Genomic DNA, 22,500 nt, shown 5'->3' with positions numbered 1-22,500 from the left:
CGAAAGAAGACGAAAATATGTTTAGAATTATATTACAATTTCCCCTTTAACATTTTTTTAAATTCCCTTACATTAAAAACTTATTTGAACACCTGTCATGTTTTTTTCTTTTTGTTTTAAATTTCTTTTGGTTGTTGTCCAAACAAAACAATTTTTACAAGTTCTTCCACCTAATAGCCCGCCTTATGTTTCCTTCCTTAACAACATACTTTTTGAAAAAGTACTTATTTTACCATTATCCTGCCATTTTTTACTTGCGCAGTACCTCTCTTTAGACGTTTTTTTTTCTTCTTCATTTCACACTTGACCAATTTTTGTCGTTTTTCGAAATGTTTTTTTTCTATTTAAGTTTGTTTTCCTTCCTCTTTTTGACCAATTACCCCTGTGTGTTTTTTGCTGCTGCTGTTTATTGTTCTTGTAGTTGCTGCTGTTGTTGTCATCATCAGTTTGTTTTGTTTTATTTGTTCTTATAATATTTTGTATTTTTTTTATCTTCTCTTTCTACTTTCAACAATGTCATTTAAATTGTAAATTTGGAGACTTAAATTGCATTTAAGAGGCGGTTTTCTTTATTTCGTTGTACGTATACAAAATTAAAAGAAAATAGAATAATGAATAACATTGATCGTGCTTGAGATGACTAATATTTAATTAACAACAAACATAAGTTAATATTTAGTTCATCGAGTGTGCAAATACCTACCGATTCGTAGCTTTTACAAATATTTGTTGTGTAGAGTTAACAAAACAAATACAATTATTTGTGTAGAATGCTGTCAATCGTATCGTGTTTGTACACGAGGGTAGATTAAAAATGTATAGTTTATAATATCGAAGAGTTTGCTTTGCTTGATCTAAGAATGCAATCAGTCTATATAAAAAGTTTTATACTCTGATCGAGCTTATCCAACTACATTCAGTAGTCAATAAACAAGTTCATAGGTTAGTCCATAAATTAGGCAATAGGCAAAAATGTGTAAAGAATGGAGCAGTAAAGTGCATACAGGAAATTCTTGAAACCAAAAATACTGAAATAAACTTGGAATTAGTTATCGACCAAAAGTCAAAAAAAAAAACAATATAGAGCGTTTCGAGACGATAAAAGATATAAATTTTTTTGTCGGCCACGCCTACTTTCGAGTTGGGGGGGGGGGGTCTCCAAAGTTTAATACATTTTTGTGAATATCTCGAAAACTGTTTTGTTTACTATAAAAATCAAATACAATACAATCAAATTAAAGGTATTGAAAATACCTTTCCAATAATATATAACATGATGCTAAAATATGGACCGACTATGGGCATTTCTCGGAAAATATATATTTTGACCCGACTTTTTTTCATCTAAAAGAAATCGGACAAAATGTCTGTATAATTTTACTATAAATTTTTATATATTATTAGCCAATGAATTAAGCTTTTATTTAAGGTATAAATCATTTCTGTATCTAATCAAATGAAAGAGATATTTGATTTCAAATACCATTTTTTTATAATTTAATTTACATATCATCAGAGTTGTCAGATTCCCCTGATGAATAAAATAGTTCCTCGTGAGAGGCCAACATTTGTATGTTTGTGTATGTCCAACACCGGCTTCGCTTAAAAAAGATTTTCTGAATAGCCGGCCTACGGCCGGGCGCAACGTTTTTCTCCTCTATCCTCCTCCTTATGGTATGTATCCTCCTCCTTATGGTATGTTTAACACCGGCTTCGCTTAATAAAGATTAGTATACATACGTTTTTTTTTTTCTTAATAGCAAAATCATAATTAAATTATTAATATCTCAGGAACTATAATACTTACAAACACATATTATACCTTAATAAAAACCTCAATATCTTGGCTTTTAAACAATCTAATTTATATACTTACCTATAAAGGATTTTTTCCCGATTTGTTAGATAAACCTCAAAAATATCGGGTCAAAAATTATGTTTCCCAAAATTAACCTATAATGGGTTCTTTTTTGTATATCATGTTACATATCATTAGAAAGGACTTTGAAATACCTTTAATTTGATATATATATATCGAACTTTACAGGCCCGCCCACCCTAAAGTAGGCGTGGCCGACAAAAAATGTTTACGATAGGTATAGGATCCAAATTTAAGTCTCTCCAACATCAGCACAAACTTATAATACCCGAACCATTATAGTGGTGTAGTCTATATGTATGAAATTTTTTATATTCAAGCAAATAAAGTTGTAAAAACAATAAACTTTAGCATTTTATTGTAATTTTTCTAAATACCCTCGTTAATTAGCAATAAATTCTTTAAAACCCTGTGGCAACCTCACCATTACCAAGCATTGCATAAACTCTCCATTAACTCTCTGTGTAGCTGTCAAATACAGATGTGTCAGAGTTGTTGTTGTGTCGTCGTTTTGGCCAACAATGAGAAAACAGTTTTTAGGTAGTAACTAGTTAGTAATTGTCATATCACGGCTATTAACAATTAACAAATGCAAAGTAAAGTGAAAAAAACAAAATGAAATGAAATAATAAAAAAAACAATTCTTAAAATACTAAAAACAAGCGAATAAAATGAAGTAAAAATTATGTGTGGCACGTACCAAACGAAAAAAAAAACATTAAAACGTTGATGTTCTACAAAAATGTTTAATCAATCAAATCAATTAGTTTTTGTTTTAGTTCTGCATTAACCTTTTGGAAATTTCTCTTTACTACTTGCTGCTACCGATATTTATTATAAATTTTCTTTATATTTTGTGTTGTGTGTCTGTGCCTGTGTGTTGAAAAGGTGAACAAATTAAACCTTATTTTATAATATGGAATTGTAATGGATGAATGAATAAATGTTGGCTGTTTGGTTCAATGTTATACTTGAACAGGAAAAAGCCATAGTGAGACAGACAGACGAACGGATGGATGTACGGAAACATACAAATTGACCTCTTCGACTAATACTATTGCTTTTGTGTTTTTGTTGTTTAATACTAGATACTATTATTAAATTGTTAATACAGTTTTATTAAGTGGCTTAAGAATGAAATTCAATACAACAAAAACTTATAAAAGAATAAAGATACATGTAAAACCAATGTAAAAAGTGTAAACTATTGAAAGAAGCCTAAATTTATAAATGTGTGCAAACTAACATTGCAACAAATTACATGGAATATTGGCAGAATCAACATTAAACCTACACACACTAGCATTTCAGGCCTTCAACGTGTGTATGCCCTACAGCGTTATATTGAGTAGGATTAACGTTTTTTATAAATTTTATATTGGTTTCACAAATTGTGTTTTGGTTTCACATATAAAACATAAAGTTTAGACCTGTGTTCTTACCAAATTTTTCTTGTAAGAAAGATGTATGATGCAATTTTCACATAGATCTTCTTCTGTAACCACAGCCAAATATTTCTCCTAACGGCCGCTTAAATGTCCTTCCGAAATTTGTTAAATTCATAAACACATCCTTCTGAGACTGCATGTTAATTACCCTAAATGTTTTAAAATATAGTTTGCCATAAAAACATATCTTCCGGTTATCATTTTAATCTTAAAAATATTTTCCAACAGTGTTAGAAATTATAGGATTTCTTATAGTCGGTTTTGCTTAGCAATACTTTCTTACTTGTATTTAATTTCTTCTAATTTTATTTATGCCAGCGTACTTCTTGTGGAGGTGTGGGCCTTTTGCAAACATGCATTTGTGAATTTCCAGTCTTTTTTTCGCAAATTTATTTGTGTACAAGCAGATTACAAAAATTTATGAATTTAGTTCTATAATTAAATAACTTCATTATATTCAAAATAGAGACTAAATTTTAAATTGTTATTTATTGGTGAACAAATTTTTGTTATTTTTGCTCTAAGAACAATATTAATAATTTGAACTGTACATTTGCTAGTTTAAGCAGTATAATGAAAATGAACTAAACAAAAATAGAAAAGAAAAGTAATAACACTCGTAAAATAAAGCCTTTAAGAATTGTTTAATGTTCATTTAATGTACTAAATAATTTCAAACATTCATTGTTTACAATTACATTTCAATAGTTTCAATATTTAATTTATTGATTTTTAATTAGTCCCTTTATTAATTATTGTTTATTTTGTTTTTATACCTAAAAAAAAATCATGTCTGATTTTATGCAATATTTTCAAATATCTTTTATAATGCAATTTAATTAAATAAACTTGTATGTGACTTTACAAAAAAAAAAAAAAAAACACATTTTCATCTTGACGTCGTCTCAGTAACAACTATATTAATTGTATGGATGGATGTACATACATATGTTAATTTTTTTAAGGGCTTAGCTAAAGTAAAATATTGTATGGGTTTTGTATTTATCTTTTGTGAAACTACAACTTAATCTTATAGTTGTAGTGCCTACTCAGACCAGGCATGGAAAAGTGAAATTTTGAAATATTTAGTACTAATTAAGAAGAATCATATTTAATTACTAAAGTACTAAACTAATTTTCGGCTAGACTGCTAGATAACGCTAGACAAGTTTTTGGACTAGACTAAAAACTAGACTAGAAACCAGACTATAGACTAGACTATAGACTAGACTATAGACTAGACTATAGACTAGACTATAGGCTAGACTAGACTATAGACTAGACTATAGACTAGACTATAGACTAGACTATAGACTAGACTATAGACTAGACTATAGACTAGACTATAGACTAGACTATAGACTAGACTATAGACTAGACTATAGACTAGACTATAGACTAGACTATAGACTAGACTATAGACTAGACTATAGATTAGACTATATACTATAGAATTTCCCATGCCTGACTCAGACTGTATATGTGTGCGTGTGAATGTATACTTCAAAATATCGTTAAAAAATAACGTTAAAAAATATTAAATAATTATATACTTCGTCATGTTTGTATAAATAAAAGTGAGAATTAAATTATGAAATCTTAGAGAACTGAATCTATAAATAAAGTTTTAAATTATATAATATAAAAACAACAAGTCAGCAAAACCCTTAACTAAAGACAAAAACAGCTTTAACATATAAAACTATTGAAACATATAGTTTACATGAGATATAAAAACATAAATACTTAACATACATGTACTTGCCATTTGAATTTTAACTTTTTAAACACGTCTGAGTTCTCAGTAACGTAAAAACATTACATTGTTCGAAATTTCAAACTCACTTACAAACGTATTGATCTACAGCTGAGTCTTTAGCAATTACGTATTAAGCTTACAAATAACAATAAATATATATACATTTTTCTTAATATCCAGAACAAAATAAGAAAAAAAAAATAATAAAATAAAAAGTGTTAACAACAAACAGCAGCAATAACAAGAAGAGTAACTCAGTCAGTTAGTCGGTTAAGTGATTCATTGATACTTTATAACTAATTACTACTACTCTTACTCACTCAAAATCTCTACGTCTTTTCCCTCAAACTACATTAACTCCTCTTTCTTCACGTCTTGTGTTTGCGGTTTGCTACAAAATCTCATCATAATTATATCTACGCCACCACAACCGTCATCATCATTGAATACAAATATTGAAATATAAAAACAGCTCAATATGAATTCGGAGCATGGGTAAATGTTACTGCTTTTTCTAAATATTTTTAATTGTTATTATTTATTTTATTATTAATTAATAACTTATTTTTTCATTATTTATTTACCTTTTAATTTATAATTTTTTTTACTTACTATTTATTTATTTGTATTATATAAAATTAAGCTTAATTTAGGTTTAAGCACTTAGGGCGGGTTTCTTACTACTCAGTTAAACTAGGCTTCACTCAAATTAGGTAATTAAACACATGAAGAGACAAAGAATGTTTGGTTCTTATAAAGAACCTTAATTTAATAAAACTTTTGGATTCAAAATTGTCCATAATTGTGCTAGATGTAGAACACCGATTCTGACGGAATGAAATAGAAATAACAAAAAAATAATTTACAATTCTTCTTGTTAGCTTGACATCAAATTTTGCATTGTTTGATCAGTTGAAGCATTTTAAAATATTTGTTTTAAATATACCTTTTTTAAAAATGTTGAAATCCTTTAAAAAGTACACATGATCACGAAACTAATAACGCAGTATTCGTTATTATGTCGGATTAAAAGGTAGAATATCACATTCTACATTTCTGAAAATACCACTATAAAGTTAAACTTTTTATCAAATATACTAACGATTAAAATAAAGTTTGCCTTTTAAATGGAGCCTCAATTAAGTTAAGCTTTTGTTTTTAAATAGAATCACGATTCAGTCAAACTTGTAAATTTGTTATCAAAATTAAAGTTACAGTTAAGTAAAACTTTTGGCTATAAGTAAAGTCATAATGGTGTAAAACTTTTGACTTTGTCATTACCCCCATGCCATATACATATAAAACCCAGCAAAAACTGGGTAATGGCTTTCAATTGTACTTACTTACCTAACAACATACTTTTCAATGACTACTACATATGATCTGGATTACATAGAAGTAGTCTACTAAGGTGTTACTAATAACGTGTTATATAAATACTTTCTATTTCATTAGCCATCGTGCTAGTGAAGATACTGATGCTGTATACGTCTATTCTTGTGATTTATAATGATTACTTTTTCTAATTACTTGTAATCGTTTGTGGTAAGCACTTGCCTCCAATGACATCACCGTGTTAAAATAATGACTTAAAATGCTATTGTGTAAGTAAATTTTAGCATTTTAACTTCTTACGCGGTAATGAAAGTTTTTACTGGGTAGGTTTAGTCATATTTGACGGCATATTATGATCTTCATGTGCCATCACTATAAAGAATGAGCGCTCGTTTTCATCGACTATAGGCGTCATTAACCGAATCGATTGCCTAAAGAGAACAATAACTGTGAATGAATTAGAGTCGCCCTATAAAATATAATAGAAATAAATTTACCAGTTCCCCTGATAAAACCATGATGGATTGTATCTTTACATATCCTTCAATAGTTGTTGTTGAGAATGGATGTTTTTCCCTGGGAAATAACAACTTTCGGTTGATAAAGCTGAAGCTGTAATTCTATTTGTGTTCCACATACTAACAAAGGCCCTAATTGAACAAACCCCCGTTTTGGATTCTTGCAGGAATCCAGTCCTATAAGTTTCTTGAAAACATTCACATAAAGTCTTGTTCAAAAAGCTTTTGATATTTAACAATCCATTGTACTCTATTCCTGGACTAGTTAATGATTTTATAGTTTCTAATAGTTTGTTTCACTCCTCTATTTCCATCAACTTTGTAAAGGTACGAACATAACCTAGCTAATTTGTCCATGATCTGCTACAGTCGTCTGGGAGTCTAAAGGGGTATTTTATTATCGGCATCTGGGGTTTGTTATGTAATTTCACATATATAGCTAGTACAATCAAGTGGACCTACTTCGCATACAATTTTTGTGTGATAGACTTTTAGTAGATTCCTAGCACTCACACCTCCTACTGTTTGCTTGTTAATAATGGCACAAGTAATGCCAAGAGAGACACATTCTTTTAGTAACCCACCAGACAATTTAACATAACTGGTTGCATATTCTCCTTGTATAAATCCTTTAAATCATGCAAAAACAGCATTATTAGCGTCTTGTGTCTGTCTTCCGCAACGGCCGGACATTGACACAGAAGGCGAATGTAATTTTCCTCTCTCACATGATAATGTCTGCAGAAGTCGAATTCTGTTACATTGTTTCGTAGATTAGCTACTGAAAAACTTATGTTGCATGTCGGTTACAGGATCTTCAGCATTCTAAATGTAGCAATAATTGGTCATTTAGAGTTTAGCAGACAATTTACCATATCATGTTGCACCCTGCCCCTGGGCATGTTTCCTTGAGTGTCAAATTATGGTGTATTGCAATCTGGGGGTAGATAGGTGCTAACAATACCTGTGGTCTTCCGGGACTATTAATAGGTGTTGACAATTTACTTCCTGACCTAGTCCTTGCATAAATTGAAAAGAGATCGAACCAGAGCATCACATAATCTGGTACTACGGTTGGCAAGTTGTCGCAGGATTATGTTTTGGCTGGTCAGTTGGTTGAGGTTCCCGAAGTAACCTCTCTATGATTTATTTGGCGATTTTCCTACATGGTTGAGTGTATGCTCAACTTATCACATTGGGTCTTTGTGACTACTGAAATAAAGTCTAAATGATCCGTGTTTCGGACTACCAATTACGTTGTTGTTGTAACAGCTCGACTGTGGCCGATAGTTCTTTCCTGGGAAAAAACTTTCGGTTGATACAGCTGTCGCTGGGTTGACAATCTTTGGCCGAGTATGACTCGGGTCGTTCCGGAGCGAAGATCCAATTGTCATGGGAACGTGTTACGTCCCTCTAGGTGCTGTTGCCGAAACAACAGAGCCATGGTAGTGTGGTTGGTCGACATTATATCGAGGTAGATGACACCTGTCTTTCCAAAACTTGAGTATCTATGAGATTCGATAGCTCGTGTATTTGAGCAAAGTGCTTGTACATGGACCGGTACAGCTATGTACAAAAACTGCAACCTGCGTGTAAGATACACAAAGGGGCAGTGGAGAGTTGTTAACTTTTTACTCACCCACCATGAGATAAATTTCAAATGTAAATAGTGTTAGAATTAATACGTATGAGGAATATAATGAACATTATATTAAAAATATAACTCATACTAACTGAGGTCCAACAAAATGTTCGTTTTTTTTGCAAAAAATCAATTAGTGTTAATCAAATAATTAAAAACAAGTAAGTTTTTTGTACGCACACTTTTTCCATTAAGTGTAACATGTAATATATTTAAATTATTCTGGCATTTAGTTACTTTGCATATAAAACTGTAATTTAAGTTAAATTTATATCTTGTTTTTTGTTTTGTTTTATATTCTTATCGTCGTTTGTTATTTAAGAATATATACAACAATTAATTGTGACTTTAACAGAAGTCTATGGTTCAGTTTTTTTTAATTACTGTGAAGAAAATAGAGAAACTTGATTTGGGTTAAATTTATTAAAGATTTTAATTGTCTGTTGCGTTTAATTTGTGCAAAAGTGGGATTTGTATTTAAAACTTTCAATTTACCAATGAAACAGATTCAAAAATCTAGTTTAAAATAGAGCTTAATCTTAAATTGACCATTACAGTGTTAAGGTAGGTTGGATCAGTAGATTGTCTTTATGCTTACATACTGGGAATGCATTTTGGTTTATCACATTGAAGACTTTTAATAAACATGTATCCAATCCATTTGATTTTGCCGTAACAAGATGGGAGTTTATCTTTCCCATATTGTTCTTGTATAAATCCATAAAATCCTGCAAATACAGCATGCATAGCGTCTTATGTCTGTCTACCGCAAGGGCGGGACATTGACAGTGGAAGTTGAGGATATTTTCTTGGAGAGCGTAATAGCAAAGTTATCAGTCTATTCACTTGATAGTGAAGTACTAAGTTCCTATCATTTCATGATTTAGAAAGCTGGAGAGTCCTATTGTTGAAATAACTAAAACTATACAATGATCTAGTAGGGGGTTTCACATCATTGTCTCAGCCTAAAAATAGTGTTACAACAACTGGATGTGTCCATTGGACAGAGAGAAATAGGATTGACTGAGCAATTGAGTATTGTGGGGACCTTGATCACATGCAGAACATTCAATCGCGGTCTATGTGTGAACAGCTTCATCGCGATGTGTCAGAACTACTCTTGTTTTCCGCGACAGGTTTTCTTCTTGGTCTGCTAGGGGCGGTGGGCGCCCTCCATGTACGACGTTCATGCGGTATCATGCGACCGCGGTATTAATGACGCCTCTATGAATGACGTTCAAAGCTGCTTTTATCGAGCACTTCCTCCCTGATGTGCCTCAAGTTAAATTAAGGATGACATTTCCCGTAATATCCCTGGAGGAACTACTTAGTCAACATTACATTGTGTTCCTTGACTGGGAAATCCTTCTTTTTCACATACAGATGATGTTTCGAGGTATTTTGTAAACAGCCCGTTACAGACCTTAGGCAGCTTTGAATGTTTCTCTACTGTGTATCACGGAGCAAAGGTCATCACACTAAAGCAACGTTATTAATCACTGACTAGCACTAATAATAGTGTCGTTTTCTGATATAGAATAAAGTGTCATATGTGACCCCGCACGATCGGAATTTGAGCTCCATCGACTACGTTGCCAAGGGTTTAATTTTCTTCCTTCGTCCAGATGGTAAAGAGTGTTGCTGACGACTTTGCTGGTGATATTTGCAGGTTACGTGCAGTGAAGAATTGATGTATTTCGTTCATACGGGATTTGGAGCATACTGGGTCCTACTGTGAAATGTTGCACTATTTTATAAATTTGTTGACGTATAGACATTATTGATTGTCTCATAGGATACTTTAGTCTTTGTTTATGTACCATTACATGGAACTCTATTCGGGTGTCAAGTTTGAGTCAACATTGATTGCACTTAGCAGCTCCTTTTAGAAATAATAGTATAGCTTACACGAATCCACATTCGTCAGAGACATTAGAGTATTCCTTGTGCGTTTTATTAAGCAGGATGAATCGTATTGGTTTAACACTGAGAATTAATTATCAAAGAATGGTTTGCAGATGCAGTAGTAAATATTTGCTAAGAGGTTAAACTAATGCTATGTATGATCTTACAACGTTGGCAGAAAAATATCCAGAAAATGTCTAATAACAGTGTAAACTTACAAATTTTGTCTTCCAATATTGTCAGTAATGCTTTTTCTGACAACGTTGCAAACGAAAAACTGTTCGTTCAGACTTGATTGTTAAACATTTTCTGAACATTTTGCTGACAAGGTTGTAAGATCTGACAACCGTGTATCACGTCTTTAAGTCATATGTCACGCCCCAGATATTTTAAGTATTTTTTTTAGAATTTTCATAACTGTGTGTTTTCAGGGATCTTATAGAGATGTTTTGTAATAACAAACTAACCTAACCCAGAGTGTCTTACACCCAATAAGCTTTATTTTTTTTTAAGTTAAATAAGTTATTATCAGGGAAACCGAAAACATGCTCTAAAAAAAGTATTTTAAGCGCTTTAAATATGCCGTAAAAAACTCAAAATATGCTCTTAAAATTTAAAATATATGCTTCAAAAATAAAATTTTTTATTATTTTTTAACATTGAAAAGCTCAAAAAGATTGAAATTGTAATGAAATAATAAATGTTTAATGTCATATTCTATATCCTACAACATTTTTTTATAAATGTTTCATCTCATAGTTTGAAGAACTAGTATAATAGAATTCCGTTTTACGTTCAGATAACCAATAAATAACATGAAACCATTTGGTCCCCAAAAAACATATTTCAAACGACAAAGTTTGACACATTTCTTCCAATTGTATTAATAGCTTTTAAACTCGGTATTGTCATAAATTCCAATAATTAGTTTTTTAAACTATAAAAATGGATTGGTCTCATGAAATCAAAAGTAATCGGTTTTATGTCCGATTTAAATTTTTTTTTTAAATAAAGTATTGAAAAGAAAATTAAAAATGTATAAAAACGAAAAAAGTGAAAACATCAAAATATGCACTAAAAGAGTAAAATATGCTCTAAAAACTCGAAAATATGCCTTAAATATGGGTAAAATATGCAAAAATATGCTCTAACAAATCGATGTCAAAATTCTCAAATTGGTCTGAAACGTGTAAATATCTTATCCATGAGTCCATACGACGCACCACAAAAAACATGCATTTGCATATTTTGGTTTCCCTGGTTATTATCCATATCAGGTGATATTTGATTTAATTTGAAATCTTTCTCAATTTAAAATCCAATTCTACTCTTTATTTACTTTTCATTTGACTTATATAATATTTAAGTTCTTTTTTAATTATTTAAATTATTTAAGCTTTATGTTATTTTACATTAATTTTAAATTACCTTAAAAATGCCTTAATGTGCAACACTTAAGTGTTATAAATTATTTTATTTGCATGCATTTCTTTTTTTACTATTTTTGCCACTAGAATAAACAACCCTTTTACTAATCGTGTGTATTTTTTGTTTATCACGTGCCCCTTTTGCTTTTATTTGGGTTACGTGGTATTTTCTTCTTTCTCCCCATTCCACCACTTTACTTACAGATTTAATCCAGCCTTTAATATGGCCACCATAAGGCAAGCTTTCTCAGAGGCTGTTGAAAGAGGTAAGTGAGCCGTTAAATAAAAAACAACAAAACAACAAAAGCGTTCTTTTCTCGGTACTTTGTTTAAAATTTTTTGTTTTTATTTTATTGTTTATAAATTTCTTTATGTTAATTATTTTTTTTTCTTTTCCAAAATTGTTTGTATTTGACGGGTGTTTTTTATTATTTTTTTTTTTTGGCAAAGCAAAATGGCAGTTTCTCTACTAATTGAGTAATATGCAGAATGTTTGTAAGCATTAATTAACACTCTTAGAAAAAATACAGGATTTTAAATAAAATTTACATTTTAAATAGAAGAGAGTGGTAGTAAATGCAATCAACAATCAGCATCATCATCTCCCACAATGCACTCAGCCAGCTGTAAACGTAAAAAGAACAAGAAAAAAACTAAAAAGAAAAGTCGTGTCTGCTTGCTGCTACACACATTAATCTTCCAACACCCACCAACCATTACAGCCATAAAGACAATTTATAAATATGCAATGGGTCTTTGAATGAAAATAAAAAAAAAACTACAAATGACGACGACCGATGTCTATTGCACTTTATTTTTCCCTCGCCTTTTGCCACAATTTGCCATTTTTCTTTTTATTTACAAACGCTCTAAAACACATAAACTTGTTCACATAATAGGTAGTAGTATTGTTGCTTTAAGGGTTTCCAAAAGAAAAAACAGCTGTTTGATAAACTGTTGCTTTGAGATTAGGTGACAATGGAATTAACATATACTCCAGTTCATTTGAAAAGAGACATAACAATAATGTTACTCACAGATGTTTATTTAGTGGAAAAACGTTGACATAAATGTAATAACCCAACAAACATTTAGTAGTAATTTAAATGTATAGGTTAATATTATAATTTGAGCTAAAGACTGGAATATAATATGGACTATATATTCGACTACTTTATAGATGATAGATTCGAGTATAGACTTAAGCCTAAACAGCAGACTTTTTAGTTTGGACTATAGGATCGGCTTTAGACTCGACTATAGTCTGAACTGTAAACTCGAATATAATCAGGACTAAAGACTTGAATCTAATCTGGACTATAGACTCTGGCCTATAGATTCGACTTTTTTTCTAGGCTATAGAATGGACTATAGACTTCTATACTATAGACTTCACTATAGTCTGAACTATGGAATCGACTTAAAACTTGAATATATATTGGAATCGACTAAAGTTTGGACTATGAAAACTACTTTAGTTTGGAATTTACTCTGGAATAGTTTGGGCTATAGTCTGGATGACAGTTTGGACCATAGTCTATATGATAGACCGTACTATGGCCTGTACAATAGACTGTACTATAGTCTGTGCTACAGACAGTACTACAGCCCAAACTTTTGACTGTAATATAGTCAGCACTATAGTCTGGACTTTAGTCTAGATTATAGACTGGACTATATACAGTACTATAGTCTAGACTGTACTACAGCCCAAACTTTTGACTGTAATATAGTCAGCACTATAGTCTGGACTTTAGTCTAGATTGTAGACTGGACTATATACAGTACTATAGTCTAGACTATATACAGTACTATAGTCTAGACTATACACTGAAGTATAGTCTGGACGTTAGTCTGCACTATAGTTTGGACTATAGCTTAGACTATAGTCTGGACTATAGACTGGACTATTTTCTGGAATATAGTGTGAACTATATACTGTACTATAGTCTGAACTATATACTATAGTTCAGTCTATGTTCCAGACTATAGACTGCACTATAGTCTGGATTATAGACTGGACTATAATCTGGACTACAGACAGAACTATAGTCTGGACTGTAGTACAGTCTGGACGTAATACTGGACTATAATATAGACTTAAGATTAGACTATAGTCTGGACTGTAGACTGGACTATAGTCTTGACTATAGACTCAATTACTGTCTGGACTATACACTGGTTTATAGTCGGAACTATACACTGGATTATAGTCTAAACTATAGACTATATTATAGTCTGGACTATAGTCGGGACTATAGACTGGGCTATAGTCTGGACTATAGACTGAACTATAGTCTGCACAATAGACTGGACTATAGTCTGGACTATAGACTGTACTATAATTTGAACTATAGATTGGACTTTAATCTAGACTATAGACTCGATTACAGTCTGGACTAATTACTGGATTGTAGTCTGGATCATAGATTAGATTTTAGTCTGGACTATAGTTTGTACAATAGACTAGAGTGTATTCCAGAATATATACTGTACTACAGTCCAGACTTTTGACTGTACTATAGTCTGGGCTGAACTGAAGTTGATAGACTGAACTATAGTCCGATTTATCATAAAATTACGATTTTCACTATAAATGCGTCAAAAAAAAAAATTAGCGGTTTTCTTGACTTCTTAAAAAAGCGCAACTGAAAACTTGGAAACCCTATTTGCAACACAGCGAAATAAAACCTAATTTACATAATTTTTTTTTTGTTTAATGTCTGTTTATCTTCCTCCTTTATAATATCATATGTATGTTTGTTTGTGTTTCTTTTTTTTCTTTTCGTTTTCCTATATTAGTGAGGATGCCTACACCTACACGTTTAAGAGATCTCATAAGACAGATACGTGCTGCTCGTACAGCTGCAGAAGAACGTGCTGTTGTTAATAAAGAATGTGCCTACATACGCACTACTTTTCGAGAAGAGGATCCCGTATGGAGGTTAGTACAGAGACAAGATTAGATTGTAAATGTAGCTTTAAACGAAGATACAAATGAAATTGTTTTATTTTATTTCTTTACAGATGTCGCAATATTGCCAAATTATTATACATACACATGTTGGGTTATCCGGCACACTTTGGGCAATTGGAATGTTTAAAATTGACAGCCAGTACACGTTTTACAGATAAACGTATTGGTTACTTGGGAGCCATGCTGCTGTTAGACGAACGTCAAGATGTTCATTTATTAATAACAAATTGTTTGAAAAAGTAGGTAACGCTATAGAGAGAGAGAAAGAATGGAAAATTGTGTAGGTCTGTTGTTACTTTAGCAACAGGCTGTTTTAATAACGATTAATCGTTTTTTCCTAGTGTTTTTAATAATTTTTAATTAAGAAAATGTATTCTTGTTTTTTTTTCTATTTTCAACCAACGCAACGCACAACACAAACTATACTGAACATCATAAATCAACAGTGATTTAAATAGTTCAACACAATTTGTTGTGGGTTTGGCTTTGTGCACCCTGGGTGCCATTGCCTCACCTGAAATGGCACGTGATTTAGCCAGCGAAGTGGAGCGTCTTATGAAATCACCAAATACTTATATACGCAAAAAAGCCATCCTTTGTGCTTTTCGTGTTATACGCCGCGTACCAGAATTAATGGAAATTTTCTTACCGGCCACTCGTTCGCTGTTGAGTGAGAAAAATCATGGTAAGTTGGCATTTTCTTTTTAGCATTTTTTTGTTTGTTTGTTTTACTATGAAGTTTTTTTAAAGTTTTTGAATGCCTAGTTCTGTTTAAAACATTTTGAAGTTGATTACGCTAAAACATGCAGATCACAGTTGTTTTAGTAAAATATTTACGTATATGAATTTAAAAATGATTTCTTGTTAGTTTTTCTTTAAAAATTGTGTAATATTTAAATTGAATTTCAATGTAGGAAAATAATAATAGGAACAAGAAGTTTGCTTTATTATATAATAACTATAGTCAGTAGTTTGGATTAAAGACTTGGTTATAGAATAAAGTATTGACAGACTGCAATCAGGACTCAAGTCTAGGTAATACAATCCGCTATAGTCTGGACTCGTGTATGGTATTTAGGCTCAACTACATGTAGTTTCACTACTCTGGTCTATAGACACGACAATAGTTAAGACTCGTGGACAATAGTCTGGAATATAGAATTGCAAAAATGTGGGGTATAGACTGGAATATAGTTTGGACTATTGACTCGATTATAGGCTGAACAATAGACTCCACTATAGACTCACTATAAATACGACATTTTATTTCTTAACAATAGTATAGACACTCGATGAGGTGAAGGCTCAACTGCATATAATTGAGGCTCTGGTCTGTTAACACAACTATATTTAAGATCAGTGTAAACTATAGATCGTGTTACAGTGAAGACTCTAGGCTGGACTATAGTCAAGACTCTGAATATTAGACTCGACTGAAATCTGGACTATAGACTCGACTATAGTGCGGACTTTAGACTCGACTATAGTCTGGATTATAGACTCGACTATAGTCTGGACTATAGACTCTACTGTAGTCTGGTCTATAGACTCGACTGTAGTCTAGACTATAGACTCGACTATAGTCTGGACTATAGACTCGACTATAGTCTGAACTTTAGACTCGACTATAGTCTGAACTTTAGACTCGACTACTGTCTGGACTATAGACTCGACTATAGTCTGGACTATAGACTCGACTATAGTCTGGACTATAGACTCGACTATAGTCTGGACTATAGACTCGACTATATTCTGGACTATAGACTCGACTACAGTCTGGACTATAGACTCGACTATAGTCTGGACTATAGACTCGACTATAGTCTGAACTTTAGACTCGACTATTGTTTGGACTATTGACTCGACTATAGTCTGGGCTACAGACTCGACTATAGTCTGGACTATAGACTCGAATATAGTCTGGTCTATAGACTCGACTATAGTCTGGACTATAGACTCGACTATAGTCTGGACTTCAGACTCGATTATTGTCTAATTACAGTCTGGCTGTATACTCGACTATATTCTGAACTATAGACTCGACTATAGTCTGGACTATAGACTTGACTATAGTCTGGACTATAGACTCAACTATAGTCTGGACTATAGGCTCGACTATAGTCTGGACTATAGGCTCGACTATAGTCTGGACTATAGACTCGACTATAGTCTAGACTATAGACTCGACTATAGTCTGTACTATAGACTCGACTATAGTCTGAACTATAGACTCGACTAAAGTCTGTGCTATAATCTGTGCTATAGACTCGACTATAGTCTGGACTATAGACTCGATTACAGTCTGGAGTATAGACTCGACTATAGTCTGTAGAAGGACTGTAGATTCGACTATAGTCTGCACTATATTTAACATCCTGATCATAGTTAAAACTCTTGTCTGAAGTTGCTAATGAACCAAAGTTAATAAACATTTCTTTCTTCTAGGTATTCTAATAACGGGTGTTACATTAATAACAGAAATGTGTGAAAACAGTGCCGATACTTTGATGCATTTTAAAAAGGTAAGTTTTTAATCAAAATAAATTTATTATAACCTTAAAATTTGTCATGCCATGCATAAATGTATTTAGTATATAAAACATCAAATACATATAAACCAAAAAAGTTAATTTTCAACAAAACATTTCCCTTATAAATGGAAGTAAATAAAAAAAATTCGAATGTCCGTCCTTCTAGTAATATAAATTATTAACTTATTTTTTATACTTATTAAATATTTATTACTACATGATATAAATACTCCAAGCACATGCTCACCTGCTCTCTAACTTTACTTATAAATGTGAAATGTTTCCTTAAACTTTTTTATAAATAATAAAAAAATAAAAATTATAATAAAAAAAGAACAAAATCTTTTATAAAACTAAACAAATAAAGCATCGTGTTGGCATGTTGGCATTTGTTAGTTTAAAACTAAAATATTTTCGAATACTATTTAAAACCTCCCAAAAAAAAAATACACCTAACATTTAAATACTACTTCAAAACTGTTTCCTAATTCCCAGCAAAAATATTGGCATTCCATATAAAAAAATGTTTGCTTTTTGTTTCAATAATTTTGCGTTTGGCCAAATTTTGTTATTTATTTTATTTTTTATAATTTGTATATTTTTATGTTCTTATTGCTAAACAATTAATGCTAATTTATTGTTTTTTATCCTTAAAAAAAAAAAATAAAATTACAAAACAATAAAACTCAAAACAACAACAAAACCATATACGTAAACATTTTAATTGTAATTTGCTTGCCAGGATAGCGGAAATCGAGAGGTAATGAATATGATGTAAAATGTTTTTGTTTCGAAGCTCTTGGTCGTTACATTTCGTTTCTATTTACTTACGTTTATTTTTCTTGCGGCACATTTTAATTTACTAGTTTTTCTTTTTTTAAATAGAAGTATGTTGCCTGATTAGTTTTATATAATTTTTTTTTAAATTTAAAGATTTCTTAGAGTTTGATATTTTTATTTTTAAATTTTTAAAGTTTGATTTTAGAAAATGGCACTGTTAGGTGTAATTTAAGAATTTTGATTAGAGTTTTAACTGCAGTCAGGACTATAAACTCAACTTTAGTTTATAGACTCGACTATTATATAGACTATTAACTCGACTTTAGTATAAACTATAGGCTCGACTTAAGTCCAAACTGTAGATATGACTCAAGCCTAGATTATACACTTGACTCTAGTGTAGACTGTAGCCTCGACTCTCCTCTATGCTAGAGACAGGGCTCTGGTATAGACAGTAGACTCGAATCTCGAATATACTTGACACGACTCTAGTCAAGACTATAGCCTCGCCTCTAGAATAGAGACTCGACACTAGTCTAGACTGGGCTCTGGTCTAGACAGTAGACTCGACTCTCGATTAGACTTGACTCGACTCTAGTCAAGACTATAGCGTCGCCTCTAAACTAAAGACTCGACACTAGTCTAGACTGTAGACTTAATTCTTACCAATACTATAGACTTGGCTCTAGTTTAGTCTATCTCCTCGACTCAACTAAACTCTACTCTAGACTATACCCTCGACTCTAATCTGTACTATAGACTCGACACTAGTCTGGGCTTAAGACTTAAGACTCGACTCTAGTCGAAACTATAAACTAGAATCTAGTCGAAACTATAAATACGATTATAGACAGAACTATAGACTTAAAAATAGATCTGGCAACAATCGGTAATACAGATTTAACTACAGTCGTTCATTTTTGACGTTCGAAATTCGGAACTGATTTTGAAGAAACATTATAGATTCGGCATACATTCCATAGAACTAGTTCTTAAATCTATTTCTGCTCAAAAGTGTTAACTTCGTAACTAGCTCTTTGAATTAACATTTCTTCTATAGAGTTTTGTTTTATGAACCTTTGATAAATGTTTATGAATAAGCTAGTTATATAATAATTAGATTTTATATAAATTAGATTTAATTCTTTAAATTTGTTTCCATTTTTTCTGTTATTAAGTAGTTATAGCTTATTAAAGTTGTTAATAATTTTACTTATAATTTGGCATGCTTTTCTAATAAACATTATTTTCACATAAAATTACACTTGTTTCTAAATATTAGATTTTATCTAATATAATAAATCTTGCTTTAACTCACCAAGTGCACCAGTTTAATTAAAAAAAAACTTTATTACTATTATAATGAAAACCTTTTATGCATATATTAATTTTAGATTAATCTATAAAGCATAAGAAAATATTCTTGAAATTATTTAGTCTAAAGACTAATCCATTATCTAGGTGATGGGATACTCTATAGAATAGGATCATGTTTGATAGGTTTTTCTATTCTTGTCTAGTCTGTAGACAATTCTTTTGTTTAAAATATAGACTAGTAACTTGTCTTTTTTTATAGACTAATCTTCTTTCAAGTCTGTGGACTAGTTTTTTTTTACTTTACAGACTAGTCTATTGCCTAGACTAGATAAGTCCATTGTCTTTTGTCTAGTCTAGAATATAGACTAGTATCATTTCATTTCTATAGATATGTCTTCTGTATAATTTTTTGACTAGTCTGTAGACTATCCTCTCATCATGTCTTTAGACTTGTCTCTTGTTTAGTCTGTGACTAGTCATTTTACTGCACAGACTAGTCTATTATCTAGTTCGATGGGCTGTTAAGTCCACAGACTAGTTAAATATCTAGTCTATATCTAATGACTAGTCTATTTTCTAGTCTATATCAAGTACTTTGTCTAGTCTTTAGATACGTCTGTTGTCTAGTCTATAGATTAATCTATTGTCTTGTCTTTAGACTTGTCTAGTGTTTAGTCTATAGACTTGTCTAGTTCCTAGTCTACTGTCTTGTCTTTAGACTAGTCTATTGTCTAATCTATAGTCTAGTTTAATGCCTAGTCTATGATTAGTCCATGGTTTAGTCTAGACTAGTCTATTGTCTAACCTGTAGAGAAGTCTATTGTCTAGTATATAGACTAGTCTAGCATGTATACAAGTATATTGTCTGGACTATATACCGGTCTCTTGTCTAGTATATAGACTAATATAATGTCTAGTTTATTTACTAGTCTCTTGTCTGGTCTATACATTATTCTCTTGTCTGGTACATAGGCTAGTCTATAGACTAGTCTCTTGTCTTGTCTATAGGCTAGTCTCTTGTCTTGTCTATAGGCTAGTCTCTTGTCTAGTCTATAGACTTGTCTCTTGTCTAGTCTATAGACTAGTCTCTTGTCTAGTCTATAGACTAGTCTCTTGTCCAGTCTATAGACTAGTCTCTTGTCTAGTCTATAGACTAGTCTCTTGTCTAGTCTATAGGCTAGTTTCTTGTCTAGTCTATAGACTAGTCTCTTGTCTAGTCTATAGACTTATCTCTTGTCTAGTCTATAGAGTTATCTCTTGTCTAGTCTATAGACTTATCTCTTGTCTAGTCTATAGACTAGTCTCTAGTTTATATTCTAGTCTATAGTCTAATATATAGACTAGTCTATTGTCTAGCATATAGACAAGTCTATTGTATTATATACACTCTGTATTAGATACACTCTTTTTTAAATGACCAAGTAGTATTCATGAATTAATTTACGGTCGAAATTAAGAGTTTTTGATTTAGAATTAGTTTTACGGTTTAATCAATTTTAAATACATTTTCTTTTAAAGATTTATACACATCTTTTTCTTTCTAATAAACTCCTTTATTTTGTCTTCATTTAGATTGTACCAAATTTGGTGCGCATTTTGAAAAATCTTATATTGGGTGGCTATTCGCCGGAACATGATGTTAGCGGTGTAAGTGATCCATTTTTACAAGTGAAAATCTTAAGATTATTACGTATTTTGGGACACAATGATACGGACGCTTCGGAGGCCATGAATGATATATTAGCACAAGTGGCTACCAATACAGAGACAAGTAAAAATGTGGGCAATACTATATTGTATGAGACAGTATTGTCTATAATGGATATAAGGTAAGTAGTGATTAAATAAAATATAGGAATTTTTAAGAAACTTCCTTTTTGCAGATCCGAGGGTGGCTTACGTGTTTTGGCTGTTAATATATTGGGTCGTTTCTTATTGAATTCGGATAAAAATATACGTTATGTGGCTTTAAATACTTTACTGCGTACGGTACATGCTGATACCTCAGCTGTACAGAGACATCGTACTACAATTTTGGAGTGCCTCAAGGATCCGGATGTATCGATACGAAAACGTGCTATGGAATTATCATTTGCTTTAATTAATGCCCAAAATATACGTACGATGACAAAAGAATTGCTATTGTTTTTGGAAAAAGCCGATCCAGAATTTAAAGCTCAATGTAGTTCGGGTATGATTTTAGCAGCTGAACGTTATTCACCCAATACAAGATGGCATTTAGATACACAGCTAAGTGTTTTAATAGCGGTGAGTAAATGGAATTCATTGAAGTTTTTCTTTTTTTTTTAAAGAAAAATGTTTTTCTTTACGTTCTTTTTTCTTTATTAGGCTGGTAATTATGTACGTGATGATGTGGTCTCATCAACTATACAACTTGTTTCTAGCAGTCCTGCTTTAGAGCAAACTTATATAACCAATCGTTTTTGGGAATCTTTACAAGTGTCCAATCACTGTGAAGATAAACAACCTTTACTGCAGGTGGCTGTTTGGGCCATTGGTGAATATGGTGATATGTTTATGTATAGTTCTAATGATGATGGTAAGACTTTATCTTCCCTTTAAGGAAATGTATGTTAAATAATGTTTTATTTGTTAATGCTTTAGAATTTGAACGTCCCTCAGAGAGTGAATTAATTGCAATGTTCCATAAATTTTTAACTTCTGCTCAAGTTTCCATAACTAGCAAGCAATACGCTTTAGTGTCCTTAGCCAAGCTAAGCACTAGACTACAAAGTTGTGTGGAGTAAGTTTGAAAAATACATACATATTTACTTATGAATCACTTCATCATGTACTTTTCTATGTAAATTTACAGAGAAGTCCAGGCTTTGATCACTTCCTTTGGTAGCCATTTAAATGTTGATTTACAACAAAGAGGTGTAGAGTTTTCACAACTATTTGGCACTTATAAACACTTACGTCCAGCTCTTTTGGAGAAAATGCCAGCCATGCAAGTGAGTC

General features: G+C 31.7%; 1 protein-coding gene across 8 annotated transcripts in view; it reads left to right on the top strand.

Annotated features, from left to right (window-relative positions):
* Positions 1-22,500, top strand: part of LOC111677151 (AP-1 complex subunit gamma-1) — a 34,372-nt gene that overhangs the window by 2,085 nt on the left and 9,787 nt on the right. For 3 of the 8 annotated variants that reach the window (XM_046946891.1, XM_046946887.1, XM_046946889.1), the window contains exons 2-13: positions 5,559-5,581; positions 12,118-12,179; positions 14,716-14,857; positions 14,941-15,129; positions 15,337-15,575; positions 17,336-17,412; positions 18,164-18,181; positions 21,091-21,347; positions 21,402-21,786; positions 21,868-22,078; positions 22,144-22,282; positions 22,355-22,500. The exon at positions 22,355-22,500 is cut by the window's right edge and continues 128 nt beyond it. In XM_046946891.1, the coding sequence (XP_046802847.1) occupies positions 5,565-5,581; positions 12,118-12,179; positions 14,716-14,857; positions 14,941-15,129; positions 15,337-15,575; positions 17,336-17,412; positions 18,164-18,181; positions 21,091-21,347; positions 21,402-21,786; positions 21,868-22,078; positions 22,144-22,282; positions 22,355-22,500 (1,882 nt within the window). In that variant the 5' untranslated portion in view covers positions 5,559-5,564. Of the gene's footprint in view, positions 1-2,456; positions 2,768-5,007; positions 5,582-12,117; positions 12,180-14,715; positions 14,858-14,940; positions 15,130-15,336; positions 15,576-17,335; positions 17,413-18,163; positions 18,182-21,090; positions 21,348-21,401; positions 21,787-21,867; positions 22,079-22,143; positions 22,283-22,354 lie in introns of those variants that run through there. The other 5 variants (XR_006940304.1, XM_046946886.1, XM_046946890.1 and 2 more) reach the window with 4 other exon arrangements.

This window comes from Lucilia cuprina, chromosome 3 (genome assembly GCF_022045245.1).
Source record: "Lucilia cuprina isolate Lc7/37 chromosome 3, ASM2204524v1, whole genome shotgun sequence".
NCBI lineage: Eukaryota > Metazoa > Arthropoda > Insecta > Diptera > Calliphoridae > Lucilia > Lucilia cuprina.
The sequence above is the reverse complement of the archived record's forward strand: the minus strand, read 5'-3'. Positions and strand labels throughout refer to the sequence as shown.